This window comes from Phoenix dactylifera, chromosome 3, assembly GCF_009389715.1.
Source record: "Phoenix dactylifera cultivar Barhee BC4 chromosome 3, palm_55x_up_171113_PBpolish2nd_filt_p, whole genome shotgun sequence".
Classification (NCBI taxonomy): domain Eukaryota; kingdom Viridiplantae; phylum Streptophyta; class Magnoliopsida; order Arecales; family Arecaceae; genus Phoenix; species Phoenix dactylifera.
The window spans coordinates 1981764-1993771 of record NC_052394.1 but is presented as its reverse complement, the minus strand read 5'-3'; the positions used below and the strand labels follow the sequence as shown (position 1 = coordinate 1993771).

The following is a 12008-nucleotide window of genomic DNA, read 5'->3' as shown; positions in this document are numbered from 1 at the left end:
AGCTCGAAACTAAAGAAAGTTTTAGCTAATAGTTTTTTTTGAGAGAAACTCTCCTTGATTTGAGAGGTGATTGTATTTGACTATAAATAAAAAACCTTACAACGATGGAATGGGAAGAAAAATAAATACAAGAATTTTAATATCTCATTTGGAACTTTGGAGAGATTCCTTCTTTGTTTCCAACAACTCTGCACCTTCCTTATTAGTTTTTAACGGCTCTATATTTTGTTTATTGGTTTTCAATAACTCTGCATCTTCAATAGTATTTGACAGATTGGTGGTTTCCTTTTTTGGAGGAAATTACATGATTGATGGTAATTGCATGATTGTTTCCAATAACTCTGCATCTTCCTTATTGGTTTCCAACGGTTCTATATCTTTCTTATTGGTTTCCAATAATTCTGCATCTCCAACAACATTTGATAGATTGGTAGTTTCTTTTGATAGTAATTGCATAATTGATGATTTTCTAACAGAAACCATGACAGAAAAAGAATTTTTCGGATTCTCACGGAACAATATCTATGCAAAAGCATCATAAAATCCATGGTTATCAAGAACTTTATCTGAAACCTCGAAGCATGATGGAAATAAGTAAATGAGAAGCAGATATTTCTGCTCAGACAGGAAAACCTTTTCTTGATCTCTGTATATGCATGCCATTGCAAAAGAAAAATACAGGGAAAACATGAGAAGCTGAACAGAAATACAAATATACAATATAAATGAAAACTTCAGACTAAAGGAAAATACCAGCAAATCCTAGCCATGTCGAAAGCAGCACCCTTTAGATTCTCCTGGGACAGAGCGTTCCTGTCTTTCCTCAAAAACTTCATTTGAAACCTCAAAGCTTGTTGGGAATCAGTTGATGAGTAGCAGAAGATTTCTCTTGGGACAAACAAACAAGAAAAAAAAGGGAAAAAAAAAAAACAATCTTTGCGAACTTTATAAATCCATATCATGAAGAAAGAAAATACAAAGAAAACCTCAGAAAATAAATTGAAAGAGAATAAAACAGAAAACGTTCAGACTAAGCTTCTCCTGTGCCTTAAACTCGTAACATCCATTGACCTCAGCGGAACAATAAGCAATCCAAGAAGGCTATAAAAATGGTTTTCCCGGCTGAAGAAGCCCAACTGATACGAACCAAGGAGAGAAAACTTCGGAGGGTTTCACCATATCAAGAACTAGGATTACCTTCCAATCATTTCATGGGAAAAAACAACGAGAGCTAGTAGATGAGCAGACAGGGAAACGAATCGGATAGAGAGACCAGATGCCAGAACATACCGTGAAAGATAGCGTACATCGCTAGAATTCAGCGCATGCCATAGCGAAATCCAATTCTTGATCGCAGAGACGCGGCGTCGAATCACTCTCTCTCCATTTCTAGTGTTCCTTCTCCTTTTCCCTTCTCTTGTCCTCCCTCGATCATTGAGGAACAGGCGATTTGGGGGGGTTTCTAATTGCAGGGGGGAAAGAAGACCAGTTTCTAATTGCCTCGGTCGGTAGGCGCGTGCGAGGTAGTGGGTTTGGCGTGGAATGTAGGCCAACTGGGCTCCAACGGTCGAATTTGCCAGGGTGGAAGGCTGGAAGCTGTCCCCGGAGTTAAGTTTGCGCAATAATTAATTTAGTATTTTGTTATCCTAATATTTCAATCTATTTGGAGGGTTACCAAATCCTTGATTCTGTAGTTTGGTATATAATGTGCACTTGATTTTTCTAAAATCATGTAAGGATAATGATAATTCTCCACAAAATTTGAATTGGATGGATGCCCTTAACTGCAGACAAATTTTGAACCTGTTTTTTTATAAAATTCTATTTGAATATATGTGATGGACCTATTTCTTTTAAGTGCCAAGTTGTGAACAAGAAAGGCAGGAAAAGAGACAAGGGTCGAAGTAGTCTCGAATCACTAATTTATATAATTTTTTATGCAATTCAAATCTTATATATTTTATATGGAAATCTTAAAATGTGCTGCAGAAAGCAACGTGGAGAGATGAGATAGTCCCAAAGATTGGGGTAAACTATTAATTCATATATATATATATATATATGGTAGGGAGTGAATTGCATTTACTAGACTAGTTCATGGCTGAATGTCTATATTTTGATAACTTGTTAAGTTACTGTAACACCTCTATGGCAAATCTTAAAGTTTATTGCAAGGTACAACATAAAGAAAATATAAGCCATTCTTATATCAAAATCTTCAAAGGACCAAGAAATAGCCCTCTCACAAGGGCTTATACTTATGGAAGTTTGAGATTGTAACTTTATTAATGGACATTACTATTTTTAAAGTAGAAATTAGGAAATTAGCAACTCATGTGATCTCTTTATTTTTCAGCTTATGGCCTATGAAAAAGATAGAATGCCAAGACATCTAAATAGTACCCATAGCGCAAATATAACCGAATTGTCATAAATATTTCATGTAATATTCATCCTCTTCCATTCAAGCATTATGCGGTATTAGCTATGAAATGCATGCTTGTAGGAAAACAAATTTATATACATTATTTTTTCCATCTCGATCATACTTTCTTTCTTAGAGGATAGCTTACATGAATCATGAGCTATGAAATGCATGCTTGTAGGGAAACAAATTTATATACATTATTTTTTCCATCTCGATCATACTTTCTTTCTTAGAGGATAGCTTTCTTTCTAACAGAAACCATGATAGAAGAGGAATTTTTCAGATTCTCACGGAACAATATCTATGCAAAAGCATCATAAAATCCATGATTATCAAGAACTTTATCTGAAACCTCGAAGCATGATGGAAATAAGTAAATGAGAAGCAGATATTTCTGCTCGGACAGGAAAACCTTTTCTTGATCTCTGTATATTTCTGCTTACATGAATCATGAGCACCCTCCCCCCCCCCCCCCCCAAAAAAAAAAAAAAAAAGTTTATTGAGAGCCTTTAAATAAATATATTATTATTATTATTATAAAGATTCTAAATGACTTCAATATATTTTTTCGAAGAGGCACTTTGATCTAAGATTTGAAGCGCTAAGCTCAACCAATGCATCAAAAATTCCAATGCAACCTAAGTTCGAGCAAGGCATCGAGGTGGACCCAACCATCTTATCCAAATAAATCATGTTCCATGCTCCAATTAGGTATCACCAAGAACATCAAGCTGTAGGAAACATATGCTTAACCAGGACGCGCCCAACCCCACCCAAACCCCATCATGACTCCCCCTAAAAAGTGAGCATGTGTCGCAAGCTTTTGAGCCTTCTTAGGTGGCTAACCACATGAGCTGAGCTGTTCCCTATCCGGCCTCGACTTTGCTTTTTCTTTCGCCCTAAGCAGCTTATTCCAAACAGCTTATTCCCTATCTCCACTTGGCAGGCCTCAAAACAACTGGGGTCCACGTGTATCCCTTGTAGCTCTCGATCTGGAAGGATCAACGGCTATGATAATTCCAAACATCATATTCGCTGTTCGGAATTACCAGTGGATCTGTGAACCTCAAAATTCGAAGGGGGGCACAGGGTTGGAAGGCCATTTTTTTAGATGTCCTGGTTCCACGCGGCCGTTGGATAAAGGGGGGCTCCCTCCTCTTCTCTGGTTACCAAGAGCGCTTCTTTGGCTCTTTCCCTCTACTTAGCGGCGATCTTCTCCGAGGAAGGGGAGTTCTCTCATTCCGTCGCCAATCCTCTAACGATGTAAGCAACCGTTGCCTCATCGATCTCTCTCTCTCTCCCGCCATTTTTTTTTTATGAATTGTTCTGATGGATCTGCTCAATGTCGCGATTTTTCGTTTCAATTTACATGTAAAGTTCGCAGTTTTATTGGCGGAAATCTTAATATCGATGAAAAGAATGGACAATTACATCGCTTGATCTCCAGAGGCGTGCTTTCTAGATCCAGATCTCTCGATTTCTCGAGGATAAGTTCCGATTTGGGAGGTTTTTTACGTTTTGGGTTGGGTGGAAATGAAATTGGACTTTTTTTTCAGGGAAAAAACTATAATCGTCTCGATATCGCCCAAATGTTATTTTTTCGGTCAAGATTTTATGCCGCCTGTTAGGTTTGCAAAAGAGATTTGTGATATATGAGTAATTTTCTGAAGTTTTTAATCTATTCCTCGGTTTCTGTAGTTATTGGTGGGATATGGAGGGTCATGAAGCACTTCCATATGCTATCTCATCGCCATTTTGGGTGTTTTTTATGGATTATATAATTATCGCCATAAAATGTTATGGCTTACAGTCTGTTGGGTGTGTCATTCTATGACTGCTATGGCTGTAGATATGCATGAAGTTTTACTTTGCTATTAGTTTAGGTGTGGATGCTTTTCTTTATAACGTGGATTCATTTGTTTGTAGTTAGTTGTATCTTTTGATTGCTTATTTTCCCTGCTTTAGTATTTGTCATGTCCCTAGGAAGACAACCAAGTGATTGCCCCTCGCTGCATGGAGAGTTAATTTATGATCCTGGTCACATGATTTGTTAGGAGCTAGGTGGCAAACCACATAATGAGATCACTGGTGGCTGGATCCGCACATCTGATTATCACCTAATAATCATGATATTTCTTTTGGGTTGGGGAGAGGGAGTTGCCTAGTGTGCTCCAGGATCTGTTATTTTTCGACTTCTTTGGATGTATCTGTACCTGTACTGTATGAATCATCCGTTTCAGCAAAAAAAAAAAAAGAAAAAAAATCATGATGTTTAATTTGAATTAATCATAATCAAATTTGAAATGGTACTCACTAATCAGTCATGTAATTATCTTGTGTGTTACAGATGTGAAGCATGCCAGGTTTATGTTACCACTTTGTCCCATTTGCCAGAAAACAATATTGCTAGTAAAAAATAAACTCTGTATGAAAACAATAAATGCATAATTTGGAATTGGAAATTTAAATCAAGCTCGAAATAACTGGCTAAGGTGTGCTATCAAGTTCAAATATACGGAATGATTACTCTTTGCCTATTAATTACTTTCAGATGCAATATTTCTTGTGCAGAGCTGTAGAAAATGGCTGATGCCGAGGATATTCAACCTCTTGTCTGCGACAATGGAACTGGGATGGTCAAGGTTATTAACCGAATCTTTTGTTGGGCTTATTGTACTCTTCCTGCTTCGAGAATTGTTATCTCTGCAATTCCTTGATCATGATCTCCAAGTAACTTCTTCCCCCATCTTGCAATACTCTGTAGGCTGGATTTGCTGGCGATGACGCACCCAGGGCGGTATTTCCCAGCATTGTAGGCCGACCTCGCCACACAGGTGTCATGGTCGGGATGGGCCAGAAGGATGCTTATGTGGGTGATGAAGCTCAGTCCAAAAGAGGTATCCTCACTTTGAAATATCCAATCGAGCACGGGATTGTCAGCAACTGGGATGACATGGAGAAGATCTGGCATCACACCTTCTACAATGAGCTTCGTGTTGCCCCTGAGGAGCACCCTGTGCTCCTCACTGAAGCCCCACTCAACCCTAAAGCAAACAGAGAGAAAATGACCCAGATCATGTTTGAGACTTTCAATGTGCCTGCCATGTATGTTGCAATTCAGGCTGTCCTTTCCCTATATGCCAGCGGCCGCACAACAGGTTTGTATCAGGATGGCTGCGTTGCTCAAAATAATCCATCATCTTCATTACTTCCACTGAGTTATTGTTTTGCTGTTTGCAGGAATCGTTCTGGACTCTGGTGATGGTGTGAGCCACACAGTTCCAATATATGAAGGATATGCACTCCCTCATGCCATCCTTCGTCTGGATCTTGCTGGTCGTGATCTCACAGATGCATTGATGAAGATTCTTACGGAGAGAGGTTATTCTTTCACCACAACAGCAGAACGAGAAATTGTTAGGGACATAAAGGAAAAATTAGCCTATGTTGCCCTTGATTATGAGCAGGAGCTTGAAACTGCCAAGAGCAGCTCGACTGTAGAAAAGAGCTATGAACTGCCTGATGGACAGGTTATCACTATTGGGGCTGAGAGGTTTAGGTGCCCCGAGGTGCTCTTCCAGCCTGCTTTGATTGGTATGGAAGCTGCCGGAATTCATGAGACCACATATAACTCCATCATGAAGTGCGATGTTGATATCAGGAAGGATTTGTATGGGAACATTGTTCTCAGTGGGGGCACAACCATGTTCCCTGGAATTGCTGACCGGATGAGCAAGGAAATCACTGCCCTTGCTCCAAGCAGCATGAAAATTAAGGTGGTTGCTCCACCGGAACGGAAATACAGTGTCTGGATTGGAGGATCCATCCTTGCCTCCCTCAGTACCTTCCAACAGGTGATATCTTAGTGCTGCATTTTTCTATCGCATTGGAATAAATTTGTATTTTTGTGCTATGCCTGACTACAATATCTCTGTATTTGCAGATGTGGATTTCTAAGGGAGAATATGATGAAGCAGGACCATCCATTGTCCACCGGAAGTGCTTCTGAGATTTTGAAGACTGATAGGTTTTTCCTTGTGTTTAGGCGATTTATGGACTTTATTATTTGAGTGTTCTTTTCCTCTCCCTTCGAGTTTGCTGATGATATGTTCTATTTGAATGTATAAATTCTCTTATTATGTCATATTGACATATTATTTTGTATTGCTGTGATAAAACTTTAAATTGTTTTGTTATGATCAATTCTTCCTCCTATTTGATTCATGCAGCAATCTCGCTTTCACTGAGTGTTGTTATGTTTATATTAACAAGCATCTTATGGTTCTCATGATGTGTCTTCCAATGGTTGAAATTATTGATGTGAAATTGGCAAAGCATTCATTTTGGTTATGTATTTCGTAACCCACAAAGTCTTAAATGAATATGTTAGAGGCTAATTTTTCTGAAAATATTCCTAAAAGTTTTCTTTAATGTCTTCTTTCCATTTGAAAAGCAATCCTTGAGCAAGAAAGTGAAGTTCTAGTAAATGGTCCGACAAGCAATTGTTGAATTACCAAATGATATGCTTCAGGATCGACCGCAGTCAACATGGCGGACTGATCAATAAGAGCTCGCCACAATTCTGCCGCTCTCACAACACCTCTGCTGTTCTTCGAGTGTCTATCCGACTTAAGCATAGAAAGGTCCCAGTCATACACCCTTCGACAAAAAGACTTCTCTATCTTTGTTGTTTCATGTTGGATCTAACTTTATGGTGAAGATTCGAGCACGATCACCGCTAATGAGCGTCACCTCGATAGTAGAGCCATCATCATCCGAGTGCAGCACTTACCGCATCACCACCTCAGAGCTACATCGTGATCTTAGGCCAACCTTTATGGTCTGAGCAGCCGACCGTTCAAGTATTTTAATAGCTTAGCCAGCTCGGCATCTGGGTCGAACATCACCACCTCAGAGCTGCATCGCGATCTTAGGCCAACCTTTATAATCTGAGCAGCCGACTGTTCAAGTATTCTAATGATTTAGCTAGCTTGGCATCTGGGTCGGACCAATTTACAGCAGCAACGCCAAAAGATTATTTTTACCTTAAGCCCCTTGACCCGCCAACCAATCCAGGGTTTGGTTCCCCTCCTTAAAGATACGATGTGCGTGGAGGATTAATCCTTAATATGCCTAATATCTTTCAAAATAGGATCAACTGTGTTGTCATGTGGCTGGAGCTTGTTAATCCAACTAATCATGCTACTCCCTTCAATGTAAATCTCGGCAGGACTGAAATTTTGAATCGCCATATTAATGACAATTATATTTTAATCTTATGCCTGATTGCATTTTACTGTACATATATATTGATTTATGATAAATATTTTTAAAAATAATTATGCTCTCCATTATATATATAAATAATGATAATTAAGATAACATGTAATACTGCATTATTTATATATTAACATTTTGAGTAAATTCTAGCTAAGTTTGAACGAGTTAAGCCTGGCTCTTTTCGTAATTGAGTGAGCTAAACTGGGGCTAGCTCATGAATAATTTGCTCATTTACCGGCCCTACCCCTATAATATAGATATTTTGATAAATAATATGTACCGATCTGGAGGTCCTAAAAGCGATGCTCAACTTTGAATCTTTCTTTTCTACAATTTAAAAAGGGGAACGAAGTTGTCTGCCTGCTAAAAAAATTGCCACTCTACCGTAAAGTATGTAGCCTACCAGAAAAGTATTCTAAACCGCCATCTTTTCCTTCTTGTTCATGTAACATCATCGTTGATAAGGTGAGGAAAATCATTCTCTAAGGTGATTGGTTTTTTCCTATCTTGTGTCAAAATATCCATTAGAGTACCAAACTTAACCTAAAAGCCAGGCTTAACTCGTTGATAAGGTGAGGAAAATCATTCTCTAAGGTGATTGGTTTTTTCCTATCTTGTGTCAAAATATCCATTAGAGTAAAGTATGTAGCCTACCGAGTTAGAGATATGCAACCAATATTATCTTGTTTGCCGACGCTGAAAACATAAACAGATCACAGTTTGTTGGGATGATTGGGCTAAAAATTCTATTAGATTCAAGGATTATGCTAGTATAACTAGCAAAATTATAAAAATACAAGCTGAGCTAGATCTATATTAATAAGTATTTTTTGGAGTAAGCCGGCCCAAATTTTATAGGGAGAAAAAAACTGTATAGATTTTTTTTTCTCAGAATAAGCTATTTTTGGATACTAATCTAGCCTATAACCCTATCCACCATTTAGATTTTTTGTTTTCTCCCTACGGATAAACTCGATAAGCTTTTTTTTTTAGGGTATTTTAAATACAGGTCTAATCGAGCCTATAATCCTATCCATACATTCAATAAAATTTTCAGTCCAACCATCTAAATAGGTATATGGAAATGCACTCAGAAATGGTGAGTTAAATTGTTTTTGGTAACTATGCTCTAAATTTTTTGAAAAATTATTAAATAGGCGGGCACGCTTGGCAATTTGAATACTAATGATAATATCTTCTTCTTTTCCTCGTAGTAGTAACAAATAACAACTTATAGATATTATTGACTGTTAGCAATTTCGTAACTTATCCATGCTGTATAAGGAAACAAATCGAGAAAAACGGTAAGGATGATTAGTTACTAATTATGATGATTAGAATCGTAACCGCGCAATAAAACATAAAGCAATCCACCGCATTTCAAGCCTTCATATCGCGACCGTCCATATCTCTTTGTCTTTATCCATACTTGGCAGCGTCAGCTTATTCCCTTGTATATAAATCGCCACGTCTTCTCTCCATCCAACGCCTCTCTCTTCCTCTTCTTCTTCTTCTTCTTCTTCTTTTCCTGGTTCTGCTCTGCTTTCGAGAGTTCGCATAGTTTAGTTTGGCGGCTATGGATATCGATCTGACTCCGAGGCTGTCGAAGAAAACGTACGGTGGGGATGGGGGCTCCTACCACGAGTGGTGCAGCGAGGAGCTGCCGATGCTCCGCGAGGCCAAGATCGGGGCCGCAAAGCTCGCCTTGGAGAAGCAGGGGCTCGCGCTTCCCAGCTACTCCGACTCCGCCAAGGTTGCTTACGTCCTCCAAGGTAAAGAGAGCTTTGATCATCTTGATCTTGGTTTTTTTCTCCCTTTCCCCCTCTTTTAATGTATCCTGAAATCCAGGCTTATATATATATTCTTTATCGTGCCCACGGAGGCCATGGGTGGCTGATGGATTAAATAAATAAAAAAAACAGTACGATGGCTGGGTAACTGGAGTCAAGTGGACACTCTTCTTTGATGTGTGCGTGTGTGTGTGTTTTTTAATCTGTGCTCTAATGATGGATTGATGCGGTTTCTTTGAATCTTCGCGACCAAACCGAGGCGGTTAAAAAAAAAAAAATCTTTTTTTAATGAATTAACATAGCAAAACAGAAACAGGACGGAAATTTTTAATCGATTTTTTTTTTTTGAAAAAGAATCTGTTTCTTTGGATTGAAGCCCTAATTTATCCTTAAATCCTATTTTTTAGCATTTTTTTTATTTTAATTTTGCTTGTTCTGCTGACAATGTAGTTCGATTCAGGCTTTTTTTTTGAGCCATTTATTATGAATGGATGGTTGTGGAATACATCTAGTATGAAGGAAACATTATTGTAATTTATAATTTTTTTTAAAAAAATAACATAAAAAAAGAGCGTGAAATCTAACTGAGATTGTAGATTGATTTTTGGAAACATGATGATTACCAAAATTCCTTTTTTTTTGGTTTCTGTTCTTGTGAAAATAATACACTGCTACTAGTGTTCTTCAGTCCAATCCAATTCTCCATGTTCAGACCTTTTAAGATTAACAGTTCTTTATGATAGATCTTTCCGCACAGACTTAACCTGTTATAAGATATTTAAAAAAAACAACTGAAGGAAAAAACAAAGAGAGATGCTAAATCCAAATGCACCTTTAGATTAATCACACCTTACTCTTTGTTACAGGAAGCGGTACTTGCGGAATTGTGTTGCCGGAGGCGACGAAAGAGAAGGTGCTTCCCATCAAGAAGGGGGACGCTCTTGCTCTCCCCTTTGGCGTCGTAACTTGGTGGTTCAATCCGAACGACGCTGAGCTTGTCGTCCTCTTCTTGGGAGACACCTCCAAGGGCCATAAGGCTGGAAAATTCACCAACTTCCAGCTCACCGGCACCAATGGCATCTTCACCGGCTTCAGCTCCGAGTTCGTCAGCCGTGCCTGGGACCTCACCGAAGACGAGGTCGAGAAGCTGGTCCGCAGCCAAACCGGCGCCGGCATTGCCAAACTGAAGGATGGCCAGAAAATTCCTGAGCCCCGTCCTGAAGACAGGGAAGGGATGGTTCTCAACTGCGAGGAGGCTCCACTGGATGTCGATATCAAGAACGGCGGCCGGGTCGTCGTGCTGAACACCCAGAACCTTCCCCTGGTGGGCGAGGTTGGGCTTGGGGCTGACCTTGTGAGGATCGACGGCCATTCCATGTGCTCGCCGGGCTTCTCCTGCGACTCTGCTTTCCAGGTGACCTACGTGATCAGGGGGAGCGGCCGGGCTCAGGTTGTTGGCGTCGACGGCAAGCGGGTCCTGGAGACCAGAGTGAAGGGAGGGTGTCTGTTCATCGTGCCAAGGTTCTTTGTGGTGTCCAAGATTGCTGATGCTGATGGCATGGAGTGGTTCTCCATCATCACCACTCCTAAGTAAGTTGAAGATTTCACTGCTGCTGCTATTAAGTTAATATTTGTTTGGTATTGCTGTCTGAAATGGTTGTGATGTTTTGGTGATGGAATTTTTGCAGCCCGGTGTTCAGTCATCTGGCAGGGAGGACGTCGGTCTGGAAGGCGTTATCGCCGGAAGTGCTGGAGTCTTCGTTCAACACTACTCCAGAGTTGGAGGGGCTCTTCAGGTCCAAGAGGACCTCGGATGCCATCTTTTTCCCACCTTCCAACTGATGAAAGAACTAGTTTCCTTTGTTTGATTGGCTAATAAATTTCCCAAAAGACCTTGTTTTCAGTTGTGTGGTTTAGTCTCAACTTACGGTTTGAGACGTTTAATAAAAGTCCTTGAACATTGCTTTAGATGTTAAAGTTTTGGTATTCATATGTGCTCCTTCTTAGTGCAATGGTATCTTAGATGTGCTTGACATAATGTTCTGTTTCTTAAACACTTGCTTTGAAATGGACTTTGTAGAAATTTCTATGCCAAATGAATTAAAAAAACTACTCTTCCAGGGCAAATGTATTTATTTACTGAGTTCGAGCACTTTCATCTCATGGACAAATATAAGTACGTCACTATAGTAGATTACTAGTTTTGCAGCCTCATTCGATTAGAGCACAAGTTGCTTTTCCATCTTTTGGGAATATCCTCTCCTTCTGGTCAGCTGGAACAGAGCAGCTTAGATTGTTTTCCCGGAAGTTCTAGATCTACCTTCAAACACAAGTATCCAGCAAGTAACAATTTGTTTGTAGATTACTTCTATGTTGCTTTACTGCAATCATGTCCATGCCGCCTTCAGCATAAAAATCATGTATCCTGGTCTCTATGATTCCTTTTCTTAGAACCTCCCATTGGCACCAAATTTCTTCCCTAGTTAGCGATCTTAAAATCATTGAGGTCG

General features: G+C 39.5%; 3 protein-coding genes across 5 annotated transcripts in view; 2 read left to right on the top strand and 1 right to left on the bottom strand.

Annotated features, from left to right (window-relative positions):
- LOC103711287 (probable sulfate transporter 4.2) overlaps window positions 1–1495 on the bottom strand; it is a 32001-nt gene extending 30506 nt beyond the window's left edge. Inside the window, exons 1-2 of one of the 2 annotated variants that reach the window (XM_039124221.1) lie at window positions 1291–1495; window positions 754–888 (exon numbers count right to left, since the gene is read on the bottom strand). The gene's annotated coding sequence lies outside the window, so the exon portion shown is untranslated. The remainder of the gene's footprint in view (window positions 1–753; window positions 889–1290) is intronic. The other variant, XM_039124222.1, reaches the window with a different exon arrangement.
- A 2040-nt stretch (window positions 1496–3535) lies between these two features.
- Window positions 3536–6660, top strand: LOC103710560 (actin-101-like). 2 transcript variants are annotated; one of them, XM_008796338.4, is made up of 5 exons: window positions 3536–3691; window positions 5000–5070; window positions 5193–5586; window positions 5669–6282; window positions 6372–6660. In XM_008796338.4, the coding sequence occupies exons 2-5, from the start codon at window positions 5011–5013 to the stop codon at window positions 6435–6437; spliced, it is 1134 nt and encodes a 377-aa protein (XP_008794560.1). In that variant the 5' UTR covers window positions 3536–3691; window positions 5000–5010; the 3' UTR covers window positions 6438–6660. The 2 variants fall into 2 exon arrangements, with proteins under 2 accessions (XP_008794560.1, XP_008794565.1); XM_008796343.4 differs by having other exon boundaries at window positions 3548–3691; window positions 4980–5070.
- A 2489-nt stretch (window positions 6661–9149) lies between these two features.
- LOC103710574 (glutelin type-D 1-like) lies at window positions 9150–11599 on the top strand. The gene is made up of 3 exons (XM_008796355.4): window positions 9150–9480; window positions 10365–11088; window positions 11187–11599. Exons 1-3 carry the CDS (start codon window positions 9285–9287, stop codon window positions 11338–11340), a joined length of 1074 nt encoding a protein of 357 aa, XP_008794577.1. The 5' UTR covers window positions 9150–9284; the 3' UTR covers window positions 11341–11599.
- Window positions 11600–12008: the final 409 nt, after the last annotated feature.

Coding starts and splice junctions, on each gene's coding strand:
- LOC103710574 (XM_008796355.4), top strand. CDS start 9,285: ATGGATATCGATCTGACTCCGAGGCTGTCGAAGAAAACGTACGGTGGG. Junction 9,481..10,364: donor GGTTGCTTACGTCCTCCAAG/GTAAAGAGAGCT, acceptor TCTTTGTTACAG/GAAGCGGTACTTGCGGAATT. Junction 11,089..11,186: donor TCCATCATCACCACTCCTAA/GTAAGTTGAAGA, acceptor GAATTTTTGCAG/CCCGGTGTTCAGTCATCTGG.
- LOC103710560 (XM_008796338.4), top strand. CDS start 5,011: ATGGCTGATGCCGAGGATATTCAACCTCTTGTCTGCGACAATGGAACT. Junction 5,071..5,192: donor ATGGAACTGGGATGGTCAAG/GTTATTAACCGA, acceptor AATACTCTGTAG/GCTGGATTTGCTGGCGATGA. Junction 5,587..5,668: donor TGCCAGCGGCCGCACAACAG/GTTTGTATCAGG, acceptor TGCTGTTTGCAG/GAATCGTTCTGGACTCTGGT.